Source organism: Thunnus albacares, chromosome 10 (assembly GCF_914725855.1).
Source record: "Thunnus albacares chromosome 10, fThuAlb1.1, whole genome shotgun sequence".
NCBI lineage: Eukaryota > Metazoa > Chordata > Actinopteri > Scombriformes > Scombridae > Thunnus > Thunnus albacares.
In genome coordinates this window covers 19781541-19799275 of record NC_058115.1, presented here as the reverse complement: position 1 = coordinate 19799275, position 17735 = coordinate 19781541, and the positions used below count along the sequence as shown (strand labels likewise).

Below are 17735 nucleotides of genomic sequence, written 5' to 3'. Positions count from 1 at the left end.
AAAAAAATCAAGAGGGAGGGCAAAATGGTGAGGGAGGAGTTGGGAGAAAGTGTGCGTGTGTGTGTTTGCCTTCGTTTATTGGATAACATCATTAGCAATGAGGGGAAATCAAAGTCACGACCAAAGGAGAGCAGGCAAGGTAAACTACCATAAATAAAGACGTCGCAGGTAGCGTCAGGTACAGTAACGGGCTCCGGAATTTTACACACACACACGTAACATAAATAAACCGGATAAAATACTTCATTGGATACGAATTTCTCATTATTACTAAGGGAGAAATGGCTTTTTAACTGAAGGTTCATAGTTAAACACGGTCAGATTAACGTTGGTCCCCAGAAAAGCAATCCATGGCCCAACTGTGTTCTGTCATAATTTCACTTTAAAGTGTTTTACTTTATGGAAATATAAGAATAACAGTTGGGCTAACGGTTGGGCGTTTTTCACTCTAACTGCTGCTAACGTTTACTAACGGTCAAAATTTAAACGTTAGTTAGCTAACGTCAGCCGGAAGATACATATCAATTACATATAACATATAAATTGAGGCTGCCATGTATCCATGTCATGTCACTCAGTTGGCTATTCTAGTAAAAGATAAAATAAGTAAGTTATATTTAGTTGTTTTTTTACTTCTTACATTTAGATGTCAGCCATAATGAGAGGTGGAGGGGTGTTCTCCAGTTATTCCACCTGCTGCTAGCAAGATGCTAACAGTTAACACTCAAGCGCACTGTGTCGTTATTTGCTCACCTGGAAAACCGATGAATGGAAGACCCAAAAAATCAAATTATGGTAGTCATTCAAGTATTATTATAATACGGACCCTCTGTATTTGTTAGATATTTCGATATGTCTTCAGGGGCTCGTCCAAAAAAGGAAATTTATTTATTTATATGTAGTAATGGTGTTTTATGTCCGTGCTTGTTGGACTTTCAGATTTTCTGCATTAGTTTTTAAAGTTGACAGAGGCTAAATGTATTTTTTTTTAAACAAAATAACACAAAACCGAAGACTTGGTGTTTTTTTTATTGTCTAAGTCACTTTTATTCACATTTCTTATAAATTAATTAGGTGAAAAAGTCAGAAATAGTACATTTCATCTGCACCACGCGGACGACGTTATTCTCTGTACAACAGCGCCCTCTGTTGCCTAGGCGGATCAAAACTTGCATTTTTATTTCTGTGCTGTAAATTACTGTTTAACTCGGATAAAACAAAATGCATATTTTCTTGAAAACTGAAACAGTTCCACTGAAGTAAATATAATGGGATATCACTTGAAAGAGAATCCTCTTACAAATATCTTGGTTTCTGGCTTGATGACAAGCTGTGCTTCAAAAAAACATGTTAATGAACTAAGTCCTTAAAAGCAAAATTGGCATTCTTCTATCGTAATAAGGCATGTATTACCCAGAAATGCAGAAAGCAAATTGTTCAGTCAGCCTTTTTATGTGTTTTGAACTATGGCGATGTTATTTGCATGCACTCACCTGCCTCTACTCTTCAACCTCTCGATGCAGTCTATCATTCTGCCCTTAGATTTATAAGTGGAGATGGCTTTAGAAAGCATCGTTGTACTATATGAGAAAGTTGGGTGGCAGTCGTTGGCAGTGAGAACAGAAAGGCACTGCATCTTATTTATTTACAAAGCACTTCTTGGCAAACTTCCTGGGTATCTCATGTCTTTTTAACTATAAATCATTGTCACACTGCACTAGGTCCCAAGACTATTTGGTCCTCGAAAATCACCACGTAAGCACTGAGACTGGGAAACTGGCTTTTAAATATCATGCTCCACACAAGTGGAACAATTGCAAAAAAAAATTTAAATTAGACAAGCTAATCCCTTTTAATCAATTTAAATCTCTTTTGGTTGACATAGAGCAATGTGTATGCATGTTTGCTTTGAATTGACGTCCCTTATGTTGATGTCTTTTACCTGTCATATAATCTGTTGATGTATACTGTAACTTTCGTGTGTTTTTATTGTTTTATATTTACTCTAATGAGGGCATCCTCGTAATAGGAAGCTTGCTCTCAATGGCCCTCCCTGTTTAAATGAAGGTACTAATAATCATAATAGTCTAATCACAATTTTAATATACATAAAACTTATTTTTTATACTCCAGTATATTTAATGTTGACAATTACCTGCATATACACTGCTCTCATCCCTAAACCATTTCTGGCAGTGCAACTCTACTAATAAAAAAATCATCTCTCCTTTTAACAATCCGATACCTCCACAAGATCAGGCACATTTTCAGTATATTGCTGGATCATTCTTTAAATTTTAGTAGCAGCCTTCACAGTGGATCCCCTCTATTAGGTCGTCTGAGGATCAGATTGAACAACGACTCAAATCCTATCAAACCGTATTTAAGAATAAGCTGTGATAACAACTTTTACCTTAGTACCTCCATTCGGGAAGTTTTGATTTCATTAAAATGACTTGGGCACTCCCTGCTGGTGCTACAGAGATTTGCAAGTGTAACAAGAAATAAACAATAATGCAGTCTTTCGTGTACATGGTCGGACAAAAGTACATTAGGAGTTCAGTGAATGTAAAAGCATTTTTATATAAAAAGGTAGATTTGGGACACATTCAGTATTTTTACAACATTAGCAGCTATGCTACACATTGAGGTATCTATTTTTTGTTACTTAAAAGACACTTAAAAACAAGTACATTTTAAAAATGTACGTATTTCAGACAAGACAACAGTTTAGCAAACATACAGATTGGTAATCACAAACAGTAGCATATTTTCTGATTAAAATAAGATTAACATTGTTTCTTCTAACAAAGAAAATATAAACATCCCCTTGTTTCAAGCTACATCACAAGAGTTCAGATGTGTGTAATGACAACAATCACTGATGGCAGGGAGCTACACCAGCCTTTCTTTCTGTCAAGGACATGTGTCCATTGTGAACGTCATTTGTGGCAAAAAAAATATACAATCATTATCAATAAATAAATGTGTGTCATTTAAAACAGTCCATGGTGAGAAAAAAGAAAATTCAGTGGAAGGCATATAATAAAAATAACTTGGATTATTAACAATAGACAAGGCAGAGCTCACTCAGTATTAAGACACCAAACTGCTTGTTCCTGTTACTACCACTGTTCCACGTTGTCCATGTAGTCCTCCATGGTGCCGTTCTCATCTAGGTCCCACCAGTCTGGGAGCAGTGCTTCAGACTCCACACCGTCTTCATCAGCTTTGCCCCTCTGCTTCTCCTCAGTTACTAGAGAGTGGCTGTCGCCTAGGCGGGTTGTTTCCGTGGGCTTTAGCTGCCTCCCTTGCTTCATTGTGAGCCTTCCACGGAGCCGCCTCCTCTCCTGCTGCCGCCTCTCCCTGGCCTGCCTGCGCTCCTGCTGCCTCGCCACCTGGAAACGCTGCAGGAAAAGGTCCCGGGCGTACTCGTACAGCTCTACGTCCCATCGGTTTAGCTGGCGTATTCTGTGTTGCGTCTCAGAAGGTACCTCAACACTGGAGGCACGTGTGCCGTTCAGCTGTGTGAACGGTGCAATGAACTCCAAATTGAAGGTACGTTCAAAAAGGTACTGGGTCTTACGCTGGTACTCGGTCAGTCCAAAGAAGGCCATGCCACGTAGGTTACGTTTAGCGCTCTCCAGAAGTAATGCCCAGCGCTCTTCCTCACTCATGGCAGAGACATTGTAGCAACCCACCAGGCTGAGATCGGCCAGCATGCGGGTCTGCCGGTTGTTGGCCAAGTTGTAGGGGCAGTCCATGAACTCCTGCAAGGAGCAACCTGACCAGTCATCCCCTGAGTAGCAGCTCGGAAGCTCAGACAGTGTTGGTGAACGTCCATCACACACGTGTAAGGAGGCCTTCCATGTGGCACCGCGTTGCACGTGACGCCACTCGCTTAGGTAGCGTGATACTGGATCTCTTAGGATAGTTATATAATAATAGTTCCTACTGGAGAGGAAAAAGAGGACATTAGGTTTGTAATATGCCAACTCAAAGATCCACAATGTCACTACAATTAATTTTTGTCTGTTAAGTCACAACCAAAGCAAAAGCTCAGAGTACAGTAGATACCATTTTACAAGAAGCAGTCACTAAGATGGCAGAGAGAAGGCAGTGTAAAAGACAGAAAACTGACATTTTTACCCGGTAAACTCAAAATCAGAAAAAGAGACAGTAGATAGTAGAAAAAAACAGTCTTTCTGCAATTAGTCATAGATTTTTCATGTTGATTTTTTTCATGTGCATATACTCAGTGAAGTATCATGTTAGAACCAGTTGGGTTCATGTTGGTCAGATTCACACTGAGGATGGAGTTGAATAGATCAATCAAATGAACATCTGTCGCTTTGATATAGGTCAAGCTACCATCCAGCCTGACCTGGTTCATCTGTACCATAAAATATGTATGTTAACAGCTGTAGAAATCCATGTAATATCAAAACATTTTGACCTGTACTTTACTTTTTTTTTTTACATCCCTGCGGTGTATACATTTGTGCAAAACCGAAATCACTTCATTATATTATGGAAATAAACATTATTTGAGCATTAGGAGTATATTTTCCTCTTCAGTAAAGATGACCTTATGATATATTATAGATGATTATCTTGCAGCGTATTGCATGGTGCTCAACTGTATAATCTTAAAGATATAGTATGTAGGGTTAGGCAATATATTGATATTATACCGATATCGTGAGATATGAGACTACATATCGTCTTAGATATTGTAATATCATAATATATGGCATAAGTGTTGCGTTTTCCTGGTTTTAAAAGCTGCATTACAGTGAAGTGGTGTAATTTTCTAAACTTACCAGACTGCTCTAGCCGTTCTATTATTTGTCTTTACCCACTTAGTCATTATGTCTACATTACTGATGATTATCAAAAATGTCCTTGTGAAAATATTTTGTGAAAGCACCAGTAGTCATCCCTGCAATATTGTTGCAATATCGATATCAAGGAATTTGGTCCAAATTATTGTGATATATGATTTTGTGATTGTATGTCACCAGTTCCCCTATGATCCCCACCCAAGCCTCCCTCCTTTCTTCACTAACCTCGGCAGGTTCCTAGGATTCTCCCGTGAGTCCATGCGCGACGGGACGCAGCTGGTCAGCTCAGTCCAGTCCGCATGAAGCCCGCAGCTCCAGCCGGTAGAGAAACGGGAAAAGAGCCAAGTTTCCTTTTTACCTGGCCGATAACAAGTACATTTCTTCTGACCTGCGTGGCACTCGCAGGGCCTCTCCAGCTGAATATTCCGCACCAGGTGACGACCAAACGTGGTGCCGCCTGTCTTTTGAATGTGCAGAAACACTATGACATCGTCTCCTTTGATGTTGAAGTCTACACCGCGATTTAAGTCCGCTTTGGTGAAGTTGAAGCGAGGGATAAAGCGGACCAGAGCGCCGTCCTCTGCGATGTAGGGATCCTTTTGGAGCCCGTTTTGGTTTTCATTGCTCCGGGAACCAGTTGCACTGCCCACCTTAAACCAGGATCCCAGCTGGTGCAGCACCTGGCACTCAGACCTGCTGGGACACACATACTGGATCATAATGACGCCAGAGAGCAACACCATGAACAGGACGATCAGGAGGCGGTGGTGGCTGCTGCTGCTGCTGCTGGACTTCTCATCCATCTTCCCGGGACGGACAGAAAAACATCACTCAGGCAGTCCCGGGCCCCTGCCTCGGCTGGGGAACGTCTGGGACTAATGTTTATGAGGCCACCTAAAAAAAAGCGAAAACAATAACAATGCAGCTGCTAGCCAGCTAACGTTAGCTAGTGTCGACTGAGGCTCAGTAAAACGGGCGACATGTCATTGTAATATTTGCTGTATTGTAAGCAAAAACGCGCAGAGGTCTCACAGCAGACAGATACGTTGTTTTGGCAGTTTTGGCAGTGGCATTGTTTTTTTTTCTCTCAACAAAGCGATAGTCTTTCTTGCCAGCGTTAGATCGGCGTCCACTGGCGTCGATTCTTGACCTTTTCTTCCCAGCAGCCTCTGCGCTGAATGTGGGAGCGAAAATTACGTCAGCGTAACGTACGGGACGTTTCATTAGTCCGTAGTCATGGAGACACAAAGTCAACCTAACTGACGGTTCAAGCTGTTTCAAGCGATATCGGTCCAGTAATTACTGTTAATCAATTCATATCATATTTGAAATGTTTAGACGCTGTCCTTTAGTGTTTGTGTATAAATTTGACGTGCGCATATTGCGGTTTTTATCGCCGAAATAGCTCAGTTGGGAGAGCGTTAGACTGAAGATCTAAAGGTCCCTGGTTCGATCCCGGGTTTCGGCATTTTGACACAGCGAACAAAACCGGTATTTTCAATAAAGACGTATAATCGATAATCGTCAATTATTGGTGGACAGCGTTGCTTTATCAGAATCTGTTTTATTAGTGAAGTATGCAAGCATACGGGCGCCCTGATGGCCGATGTATCAACGCAGAAGTAATGTGGGGTAACGACTGTACGTCGCTGCCATGGAAACGGTCATCTGTGTCTGTTCGTTGCTGTGACGTGAACGGCCCAGTTTTATAACGTTTACAATCAGACGTCACGGATTCTTTTGCAAGTTGCATCCAGTCTCGATGCGAATCATTGATCTGAACTGGCTTTAATGGTTCAGGCGCATAACATAAAAATGTGGTTCGATTCCCGGCCGGGGCACCCCCCGCTGCAAATATTAGAAAGTGACGTGCAGGGATTACATGAGGGATGTAACATGTAAAATCCAGTTGGATTACGATACATTTCAGCTGTTTAGTAGGGCAACAACTTCTGCATGATTGATTGTGGTCAGGATTTTTATAACTTTCTGGTTTAATGTCAATTTTTTCCTCTGGTATCATGCTCTTGCAGTAAAGCTGCAGCAATATGCCTCTTATCTCTGTTTTTTTTCTGGGAATATGCACACCTGAATTAGAGTTTACATTTTAGACAGTGGGTTTTTAAACAGCAGAAACCAATATTTGTTTAGACTCATTGTCTTCAAATGTGATCAGTTTCAAGGTCAAGAAAAGTGAACAAATACATAGAGTAACGAAATATCAATTGAACATTTCTTCCCCTCCAGAATTTATTCCTGGTGGATAGAGAAAATTGTACAGCTTTTCAAACAAAAATAACAACAAAATATACATATATACATAAACTACAAACTATACTTACTTTTTTCTAAGCTCTTCCTTATTATTTGGGGACGGTGAGTCTACTTGGATGACCTCAGTATTTTTCTCAGTATCTTGGCTATAGCCCTGTCTCCTGAATAGTATCAGTAACACTGCAAATCAAAAGCACCTGTACATTGAGGGTTGTCTCAACATCTATATTATTACAGTTTTAAACATTTATGATAATGATATTATGTTAAAAAAATGTAGTGATAGGAGATAAACTAGCATACAGTCTTGTTAATTCAGTTCCTGTTCTTTTCCATATGTAGACCCATGAACTCCACAGTCCATTTTTAAATCCTAAGTCCCTTTGTCAAAAATGAAAACGAAAGTCCACACTTTTATAAACAAAATAGCATTGTTGCAAATAGCATTCAGAGTAAACAACCTATGTGGCCAAAATGGCTTAATACAACAAATTTGTGCAGAAAAAAAACAACATTTCAAATTCATAAAATTGACAATTAATAACCAGTTAAATTAATTATCTACTTCATTCCCAGTGCATTCAGTACATTTCCATACAGTTGAGCTACATCTGGTCTTGGCCTTGTTTGTAATGGAAACCTGCCCTATATAGCAGCCTCATGATCCTCATAATGTTCCAATTTAATTAAGTGGTACAGACACTGTGTCCATTCAGTTCTGATGTAATTCACTCTGGAAACTTGGCTTCAGCAAGTACCCCATTAAGTGTTCATCTGTCCCTGAAGGCGAGCTTTCACTATTTAGTCTGTTTGTCCAACAATTCACTGTCTTTTGGCCGATGATCATGATTGATATGGTCAGGATTTTTATAACTTTCTCACTTAATATGAATTTTTTCCCGTATTATCGTGCTCTCGTAGCTCTTGCAGTAGAGCTGCAGCAATATGCCTCTTATCTCCAGTTACCACATGTTATCTTATTTCTTTGTTAGCTTTCAATAAGATGTTTTAGAGGTTTTAGAAGTTGAATACACTACTTATTATTTAATTTCATATAAATCATGCCTGTAGAGTAAATACTACAGTAATACTGTGAGTCATATGTGGTGTTTTCATTAATTTACCTCCTGCATTGTGACAATTATAGCATTGACAATTGCTTGTATGATAGCCTATGATTTTATTAAAATAATATTTTACATTATTTATATTTTCATGGAACTTTTTTCCGAGTATGCGTTGACAAATACTTTGGTACAGATTTATAGTTTTGAGCTTAATGTTAATGGTCATTTGTACTTGTAGTTTATGCAGTAGATTACACATAGTTGAATCTTTTGCACCTTGTTTTAGTTCCACAGTTTGTGTTTTGCTCCGTCAGTGTTTTTAATGTTCTGTCGTCTGCATATCATGAAAGCTGAAGACATGTCTACATAATCTGAGCTGATTTGAGAGACTATGGTTTATCAGGGTGGTGGTGGTGGGGTGGACGGATGCCTTTGTCTGTCACACAGGGAAGAATTTCACCACAGCTCCACCCCACATTCCTCTACCAGTGGCATCCAACTGGGACTCCTATGAAGCCATTAAGAACATGCTATGGACCAAGGTTTTTGTAGTATGATGTAAACTACACTAGACCTCAGTAAGCTGAATTCACATGGTGTCCCAGGATCTCATTCAGTGGCTGTAATGAAAATTAGCATGACTCTTCTTAGTCATGACTTATAAAGGATATGTAAAAATGATTTTAAAAGTGTTAAATATGGGCAACAAGACAGCAAATCTAGTGTTTCTTTTATAATTTAATTATTAGGCCTAAAAGTGTATCATTAGCAATTTGTAGTTTAAAATGTTTGCAGGTTTATCCAAAAGCTGAAAAGAAAAATGTTGCATTTTGACTAAACCAGACTGACACAATTAGGATAAAGTAGGTATAATTTTAGCCCTGCTGCCTCCTCACAGTACAGCACAGAGCTGTTGAACCGGACATGACTGTCGATTGGCGTCATTGATCAGGTCCTTCATCAGTCAGAACCATCCAGAGAATCAATCTGTCTGCAGGCTGATTAAATCCTCTGCATGAGCAGACAAAAAGAGGCCAGTTGGTTTAAAAAAAAACAAAAAAACAGACGTGACGTCGCGGCGTGCACGTCATCAAGGATCGTTTATTAAAGGAAGATGACTCACTCGACTCAAAACTGAAAAACAAAACGAAGTGGCGTCTTCAAGGTTCGCCACTTTCGACCTTTCACTAAATAATAATGATTATTATCGGTTTTGGATGATATTTTCCCAATGGACCCCCCTTTAGAATTAATTTAAGTAAATAGAAGTAGTAATAATAAGAGTAGTAATACTGTTATTGCACCCCCCAATAAGGTGAAAGTTGTTTGTCTCTTAGTTAACAAAATATCTCAAAAACCTGTCGACAAATTTATTTATTTTTTAATTGCAGCCCATAGATGTCACCATGTTTGTTTGTTTATTTATTTATTTTGTTTAATGGTGCGGTTCTGATCCAGTATAAATTTTAACATTTATATTGGACATTTTGCCTCATTAAGCATAACTCTGAGCAATATCCTATATTTTACTAAATTGAGCTGCAGTAATGAGTGGAATATAATATTCCCAGATATAATTTAGATACTCTAAAAAAATCAACTTGACATCAGCCAACTATTATAATTGTCTTTTACTCTGTGTCTTGATGCAGATCCAGATCTTTGCCCAGATCAAAAAATTGTAAACATTTTCTATTTTTAATCTAACCAGTTAAGAAGCCTTGGATGAGGTATGCACTCTCAGGGCAATCTCTGTCTACATATTTTATTTGTTATTAAGTAAACAAATTGCTATATATAATGTTTACATTCAGTGAAAGTTGAAAGTTTTGCACTCAAAGTCGAAAGGTTATGGGGCAAGAGCCTACCATTGTCATAACAACTTGTCACACTGTACTCACCGCGGTTTTAACACACACCTGCTGGCCAATCAGAAAAGAGTATTCACCCAGACCATGGTGTAATCATCAGTAATGTGAATATAATGACTAAGTGTGTAAAGGCAAACAATAATAAAACAGCTAGAACAGTCTGGTAAGTTCAGAAAATGACATCACTGTACTGTAATGCAACCTTTAAAACAGGAAAAGACTTATGCCATATCACGATATTACGATATCTAGTATCTATGTCAATATCTAGTCTCATATCACGGATATTGATATAACATTGATATAAAGCCCAACCAAACTACAAATCTGAATATAAATTTGAGTGTTAATAAACTCTGTGTTTATTAACAGGATATTAAATTATATAAAGTTATAATACTGTATAACCACTACTACTTCTGTTATTACGATTATTATGACAACCGATGATAATTATTGGTCCCTTTTCGTGACTCCTAGAAACCGTGTCAGAGTGAGACCTCTGTCTGCTGCTCCTCTGTGTTATCACCATATATGGAGGGAGTTGTGTAACGGCTGGAATGCGAAGCGACGACCCGGTCCCCGCCCTGTCATCTTTAAATACCCCGCACCACTGAGAGCCGCTACACGGTAAAACACAAGGACATGTGCTGACATTATTGGATTTTATTTTACAGCGTGATTACCGTCACAGTTTAAGTCTTTGTTTGACTTCGGACATGGAGCTGGACCGGCGGCTATTGCTGGCTCACTGCACCGCTCACGCCCTGTCGATCGCGGCGGGCTTGCTGGTGGTCGTCCCGATGGCTCTCAACGGCTCCGCTTTCAAAGGCCGCTGCGCACTCTTCTCCACCGGCTACTGGAGGACCGAGAACCGGGCCGAGATGACGGGGGAGCCGGGAGATGTCTCTCACCTGGTGGTGCAGCAGTGGGGTCCACCGTCAGCCTGCCAGTTCGCCACATTTGTGGGTATTTTCACGGTGCTGTACGGAGCCGCGCAGGGCTGGAGGTGCCTCTTCTATCTGCACGGACGGCATGACGAGTGAGGACCAACACAAACACACAACGTTACAGTCATTATAGTGATATATGACATGTTTATTAATATTACTGACCTAATTATTACTGCAGAACTCCAGTCATTGCAACTGTAGCAGCAATATTATTAGTGGTAGTACGTGTACTACTGTATACTTTGCACCAACCCAGTTGCTGCTGCAGTAGTAGTACTTTAATGGTACTTGTACATGTGTACTTTAAAGACCAGAAATAACATTTTCTCCTCAGTTTGTTTATATTTTAAATATTTAACAACATAAATAAATACAAAACACAATTCTCCAAAGACAAAACACCCATGAAAAGGAGAAAAAGAAAATAAAAAATAAGAACCTGTAAGAAAAACAAGGAAATTCTCCCATAGCTCATTTCTATTTGTATCATGCCTAATCTTCTGGTTAACATCATTTCACAGGACATTGAGTTAGTAAACAAATTAATCTGCTCAGTGAAAGACCAGAAGTAACCATGTCTATCTATGCTGTAATAATATTATATAACAATATATTGTGCTCCGCTTCTACATACAGACATTATTTTTGTTAATGTCTGTATTTTGACAAGTTTGCTACTGTGTGTGGTTAAAATGTCTTAAGTAACCTACAATAGTACAGACATGTAAACAACCCCCTGAAATTTCAAATCATAGCCTGTTCTGCATCACAGTGTTCATGGATTTTAGAGCTGCACATAACAATTATTTTCTTGATTAATGGTTTAATTGTGATAAAATGTTCATCATAATTACATAAAGCCCAAACTGAAGTTGTCACGGCTTGAATTGCTTGTTTTATGCAGTCAGACACTGCAACTTGAGAAAGTTACATAAACGATGAATCATTTAGCAAAATAGTTGCTTTTTATTTCAGTGTCAATCATCTAATGGACTAATTATTTCAGCTCTAGTGGGCACATACGTAGTCAACATATGGCTCCTGCCACATTCAGTGTGTCTCATGGTCTGTGATCTGTGTTTCTGCTTAGCACTCTGTTTTCGTCCTTCCTGACGGTCCTGCTGAGTGTGTGTGTGCTCTTCCTGTCCGGAGGGGCCAGTGTCATCCTGTCTCTGGGTCTGGTTTCCTGGTGTGACACCGTGACTGATGCCAACACACGACCGTACAGGTAGGTTGTCTGATGGATGGTCATACATGTCGATGCTGGTTTATGACTGACAAGTTGGTCTAAGAGACTTTTTGATCCCAAAATACTGAATAGAACTTGTGCACCTGTCTGTCCGTCAGCCACAAACCAACCAGAACCATAACAGCTTGAAACAAGCAATGACTGACATTGAATCTTCATAATCATTTTCATTTAGCTGATACTGATATTGATACAGGTAGAGATCTTTTATCATCTCTATATGGTACCAACTTGTGTCTAGTTTCTACCAGTAACTGTAATCATGGTTTCTGCAGTATTATCCTAATTAATTTAAGACCTTTTTAATACATTTTTCTAAGTCATACTGTCAAAGAATGACAGAAAACCAGTAGGGACAATAAGGCTACAATTATTTATAAAGTACATCAGGGGTTCTCAGCCTTTTGTATCTTAAGGTCCACTTCCGATTGTTAGAAAATGAGGGAAAAACAACTTAACATGACAAACAAAGGAGAAAAATAAACTGGGCTGTAAATGTGTGTTATGCAACTGTCAGCTGTAATGACCAAAGTAATTATTCTGTTTACCTCAGTTAGACACTTGGACTTGCTTCTGGGAAATGAGATCGAGTCGTGATGGGATGGGTGAGAGACTAACACGCAGAGCAGTGTTCACAGTTGATTTCAGTTTTATTCTTGCCTTTGAGTCACAATGGAAAACCCTGACTCACATAAATGAGTCGGGTTATGAAAGGCAACAGAAATTTGATTGCCCGCTATGACAGAGAGAGACATTGACTGGCAGCCAGCATCCAGAATGAAACAAGGTCAACGTCTGTGAGCTGAAGCTTCATTAGTTCATTGTCCAACACAGTGGACAGAGCCATGTCTTTTGAAGCAGGATCCCCAGAAAAAGGGTCCAAAATCCTCTGGGAAGTAATCAGTAAACTTTTGTGACAACTGAGTCAAATGCTGCGTTGTAGCACTGGATATGTTGACATGAGGAGAAGCTTCTGAAGTTTTACTTAGCAGTGAAAACATGTCAAATCATCTCTCCTTGCCTCTTCTGTTCAAGTTTTTTCTTGAATCCCTCAGTTTTGTCTGAAACCAAAAACACTGCTGATGCACATGCTGATAAAAGGACCCATCAGACAGGTGGAAGTCGATCTTTGTTGTTGTGTTTGTTATCGGCTGATTATTGTAGCCTTTCTGTGAGTGTCTGATCTCTTTATTTTTGTTTGTGTGCAGCTGTGCCGAGTCCCAGTCTGTCCCTCTTTACCTGGATGTGGACACCTCCTCCTTCTACACAGAGCTCAGTCTGGCACAGGTAGGACCACAATTTAACAAACACACACACACACATACATCCAAAGTCACTCCCCCTGCTCTATAGAGCTTTATAGCATCTTTGCTATAACCAGCTCACTGGTTTTGGTTTTACGGCCCACAAGTTTTTGGTTCACTATCACTGCTCTCATCAGTGTTGTTTTCAGCTGCACCAGGCAGCTGTTTAGAGTGAAAAAGCTCTAAAAAAAACCCACCGTACACTACCTGCTCAGCATCAAACGGCAGACAAAGTCAACAACTAGCTGGTGAACATAGTGGAGCAATTAGCAGCAACAGAGACAGATATTCTTCTCAGGAGTTGGTGGAAACCAAATCAGAAGAGAAAAGGAGAGTGAATATTGCACTTAAATTTGCCAGGTAGACAGAAACACAACTCTAAATGAATCCTAATGTTTTACTGCTGGACGTGTAAATAATCGACTGTTTGATAACAAATTCGTCATAACAACTTTATAAAGTGTCAGTGTTGGTTCACAGGTGGTTGTACTGCCCCAGAGTGGCCAGAAAAAAATCAATTATTGCAGCTTTAACTGGATTTAAAACTAGAATGTTGTTGATGTATAAAAACATCTGTGACTGCATCCTGCTACACACACTTTCACACTGACACACTCCAGCATCCACAGTCTGTACTACATAACAGTTCTGTCGCCTCTCTGTTCAGGCGTCTCTGTGGTGTGTGACGGCTCTGTGGCTCACCCAGTCCATCCTGGCCTTCCTGCGGCTTTATCACTCGCACAGCCAGCACATCGGCGGGCCTTGTCTTCCCCGGGAGAAGGATCTGCTGCTGGGCTACAGTCCGTCTGAAGGCTCCGCCTCACCTCCACATCCTCCAGCAACACCCACCATCTTTGTCTAACGTACAGTGAAGTGAAGTGAAGTGGTGATTGAAGTCTTTATACTTGTCTCCACAATCTAAATTTTGTTGCATCTTTTTATTTTGGTACCTTTCATAAATGAACACGTCATGTAATGATATCTGAGCAGGGCTCAGCTTACATTACATCATTAATTAGCCCTGCATCATCCTCACCCGACACCTCACTTAGACCCAGTTTGTGTCTCTCATGCATTATTACATTCAAGTCTGTAAGATAAGCATCTGTTATTTTCTGACAGATAAATATCCTGAGATCTTTGAAACATTTTGAAGGTCATTTAACAGCAGTCTTGTCAATACAATTGAAGATACGTCCAGAATCCTCTGAGACTCCTCTAAACATCAGGATGAAAAATTATTGTGTCCGTATTTTACATCGAGGTGGCTGGAAATTAAATATATCCTCACATGTTTTGTACAACACAAAAAACATATAAACATGCTGTTTATGTTTTTTAGTTTTGAATTAAAATAAAAAGTAAAGTAACATAAATTTAGACAAATATAACTGATAATAAAACAGTTTAATTTTGGCTCACAGAATACAAATTATACAATATTTGGATACATAAAGTTTGTCTTTGTTTGGATCCGTTAATAGAGTCACAACTTGGAAAGCAGGTTAAAAATCTATTTCATCTTGCTGCAGACTTAATATTTTTTAGGGTTGAACAATTTTGAAAAAGTATCTAATTAAGATTTTTTGACTGATATTGCAATTCCAATATAATTTGTGATATTAGAGGGAAAGATCATTTTTACATAATTATTCTCATTTTCATTGAATAACATTCTTAAGTGTGAAGAATATGATGTGTAATATGTTGTGTAAGCCAGAACATCTCTGTAGCACGACAAAAATTAATTTAAAGTGGCATATGTCGCCTTTAACAAATTTATATAATTTATATTGTGCCTCCTGCAATGTGAAAATTGCAGAAGGCCATATTGCAATTTCAATTAATTGTTCAGCCCTAATATTTTTTCATCAATATGGTCAGAAGAGTCTTTGGGGATACTGGGAATATCCTCAGAATCATTCAGATTGTCTGAAATTACATCTTTTGTAACACAAAAGCTTAGTTCTGTGACTCAAATGTAATAATAATACACACATGAGAGGCACAAATTGGAGCTGAACACAAGCTTTGTAGGGACGAAAAGGGATTTTATAGAAAGAAAAAGAAAAAAACACCCATCAGAGCAGTTAAAGTGGACGTATTCAGTGATCTAATAACAACAGTATTATTCCGAATCTGCAGCTTATCCTCCTCATTCGACTTTGTGAATTAATGCATTTAATTTACGTCACTGACGACACCTCAAGCAACCAGATGTTGTTGCTCCTACAGTCTGTCTTGAGTATATTTAATATGCATGTTTGTTTACAGTTCAGCTGAATATTTTGCACACTTGCGTCCTCATCAGGGAGAATAATTTTTTGTCGACTGTTCTGAGTGTTATATATTCAGACGGAGAACTGAGGCGCTTTTGTAGTGAAGCATGTGGTTAAGAGTGTGACTGAGCCACCATGTACGTAAAACAGGCTCACTGTGTGAGCATGACCCCGATGTTCTGTTGTGTAACGGAAAAAATCACAGCCGCTCCGTCTCTCTTCTTGTGACGATTTCTATTATGATGCTGTTTGTGTGGATGCAGCGGCTCAGAGGGCGTTAATGAAGCAGTCAAATCTTCATGTAGATAAGTAGATAAAAGGTTTGTGTGGAGGAAAGAAATACTGACTTTGCTGAGTTTTTAAACACATGATGCAAAGTTGTTTCCCGTTTGTCTTTGACCCGAGCAGCTGTAATGACACACAGACAGCGGAGCAAGAAATCTGAAGTAAAGAGAGATGAGACGGTTTTGTCGCTTGAAATGAATTTGTAATTTATGAAATGTTTTTGTATTATAACTGAAAATGGTCTTGCTTTTTACCTCTTGTACCTGTTTGTGCTCATTCATATTCCTGTTGTTGTTTTTTTGCATTTGTTTGTCTCGTTTGTCAAATAAAAAGTTTCCCATCATGAAAAAGATTTCTGTAACAGGCTTTTGTGAAATCTTTAAAACATGTTCAAACTACATAAAACTCTACAGATCAACATTTTCTATATAAACAATTGATCAAATGCCTACATTTTATGTAAAAGGGATCAATGATAGTGATAAACTCATATAATTTTCACTTTTAGCCTCTTAGAGATAAAAGACAGATTTTATCTCAGGAGTTGTGTGGAGAACAAAACATATTAATCAGGTATATTAATGATGTATCGGGCCTGCTGGAAGTGAAACTTTATGCCACATTAGTCATAATTACTAAATAACATGTCAGAGGAAAATAAAGTATTATGAAATAAATAATTGAATTAAGATGAATAAATACATCTAATTTGTTTGTCTTGACTGACAGACAAAAAACTTAATGATGACAAGTGGCATTCTGAAATAAAATACTAAAGTGGAAAAATGGGATCATGAAATATAAACAGACCTGGGAACATTTTTTTTTAAATAAAAACTTGGATTTAATTAGAAATTACCTGCAATAATCTTGGTTATTGTGGAAATCAGCAATGAGCTGAGTTTTGGATTTTTTTTCACAATTTCATGGTTATAGTATATATATTCTATAAGTATTCATATGTTTCTTTAATATTGTTCAAAAATCACTGAATGCAGCTTTAAGTTTGTTTCACTTTGCCTTCAGCAGGTCAACATCCTTCATTTATTCACAGTCAGTAATTTTACAATTACAAATTACAAATTTTTCTACCACAAAATTGACCATAACGCAAAATATACATCTTACAGTTTACAGAAACATAAAATAAAATCAAAAACTCTGAGCTTGGGGAGTTATCTTCATTATTGATCAATCAATTAGTTGTTTGGTCTTTTAAATGTCAGAAAATGGTGAAAAATGTTGATCAGTGTTTCCCAAAGCCCAAGACTGAAGAAACCAGAATTTTGTCATTTTTTCTTAAAAATGACAGAACGATTAATCAATTATCAAAATAGTTGGCGATTAATTTTCTTTCAACTAATCGATTAATTGACTAATTGCTGCAGCTCTAAATATGTTCTAGCTATTAGAGAGTGGCAAACAGTTCTTTTAGTTAGATTTCATGGACTTTATTTGAAGTAAGCTTGAAGTTTTGGCACTTTTGCTTAAAAAAATGACTAAATAATATTAATTTTGAATGAGGAAGAAGGAGTAGATGCCATTTTAAGGATTTTAAAGTGGCAATTATACTTTTTTGTGGACAAACCATATCAGACACACATTATTG

At 38.4% G+C, this 17735-nt stretch overlaps 3 protein-coding genes and 1 non-coding gene across 6 annotated transcripts in view; 2 read left to right on the top strand and 2 right to left on the bottom strand.

Moving 5' to 3' along the window:
* Nucleotides 1–747, bottom strand: part of mbnl3 (muscleblind-like splicing regulator 3) — a 31419-nt gene extending 30672 nt beyond the window's left edge. The window contains exon 1 of the mRNA XM_044363309.1: nucleotides 641–747. The gene's annotated coding sequence lies outside the window, so the exon portion shown is untranslated. The remainder of the gene's footprint in view (nucleotides 1–640) is intronic.
* zgc:153018 (Transmembrane protein 179-like) lies at nucleotides 58–16478 on the top strand. 2 transcript variants are annotated; one of them, XM_044363317.1, is made up of 5 exons: nucleotides 58–139; nucleotides 10537–11098; nucleotides 12100–12237; nucleotides 13467–13545; nucleotides 14230–16478. In XM_044363317.1, the coding sequence occupies exons 2-5, from the start codon at nucleotides 10776–10778 to the stop codon at nucleotides 14422–14424; spliced, it is 735 nt and encodes a 244-aa protein (XP_044219252.1). In that variant the 5' UTR covers nucleotides 58–139; nucleotides 10537–10775; the 3' UTR covers nucleotides 14425–16478. The 2 variants fall into 2 exon arrangements, with proteins under 2 accessions (XP_044219252.1, XP_044219251.1); XM_044363316.1 differs by having other exon boundaries at nucleotides 92–178.
* Nucleotides 2559–9536, bottom strand: hs6st2 (heparan sulfate 6-O-sulfotransferase 2). Of its 2 annotated transcripts, none has more exons than XM_044363305.1 (2): nucleotides 5070–9536; nucleotides 2559–3951 (listed from the first exon to the last, which is right to left on the bottom strand). In XM_044363305.1, exons 1-2 carry the CDS (start codon nucleotides 5645–5647, stop codon nucleotides 3126–3128), a joined length of 1404 nt encoding a protein of 467 aa, XP_044219240.1. In that variant the 5' UTR covers nucleotides 5648–9536; the 3' UTR covers nucleotides 2559–3125. The 2 variants fall into 2 exon arrangements, with proteins under 2 accessions (XP_044219240.1, XP_044219239.1); XM_044363304.1 differs by having other exon boundaries at nucleotides 2559–3954; nucleotides 5070–9534.
* trnaf-gaa lies at nucleotides 6240–6312 on the top strand. Its single transcript has one exon. It is a non-coding gene; the product is annotated as a tRNA-Phe (tRNA).
* Nucleotides 16479–17735: the final 1257 nt, after the last annotated feature.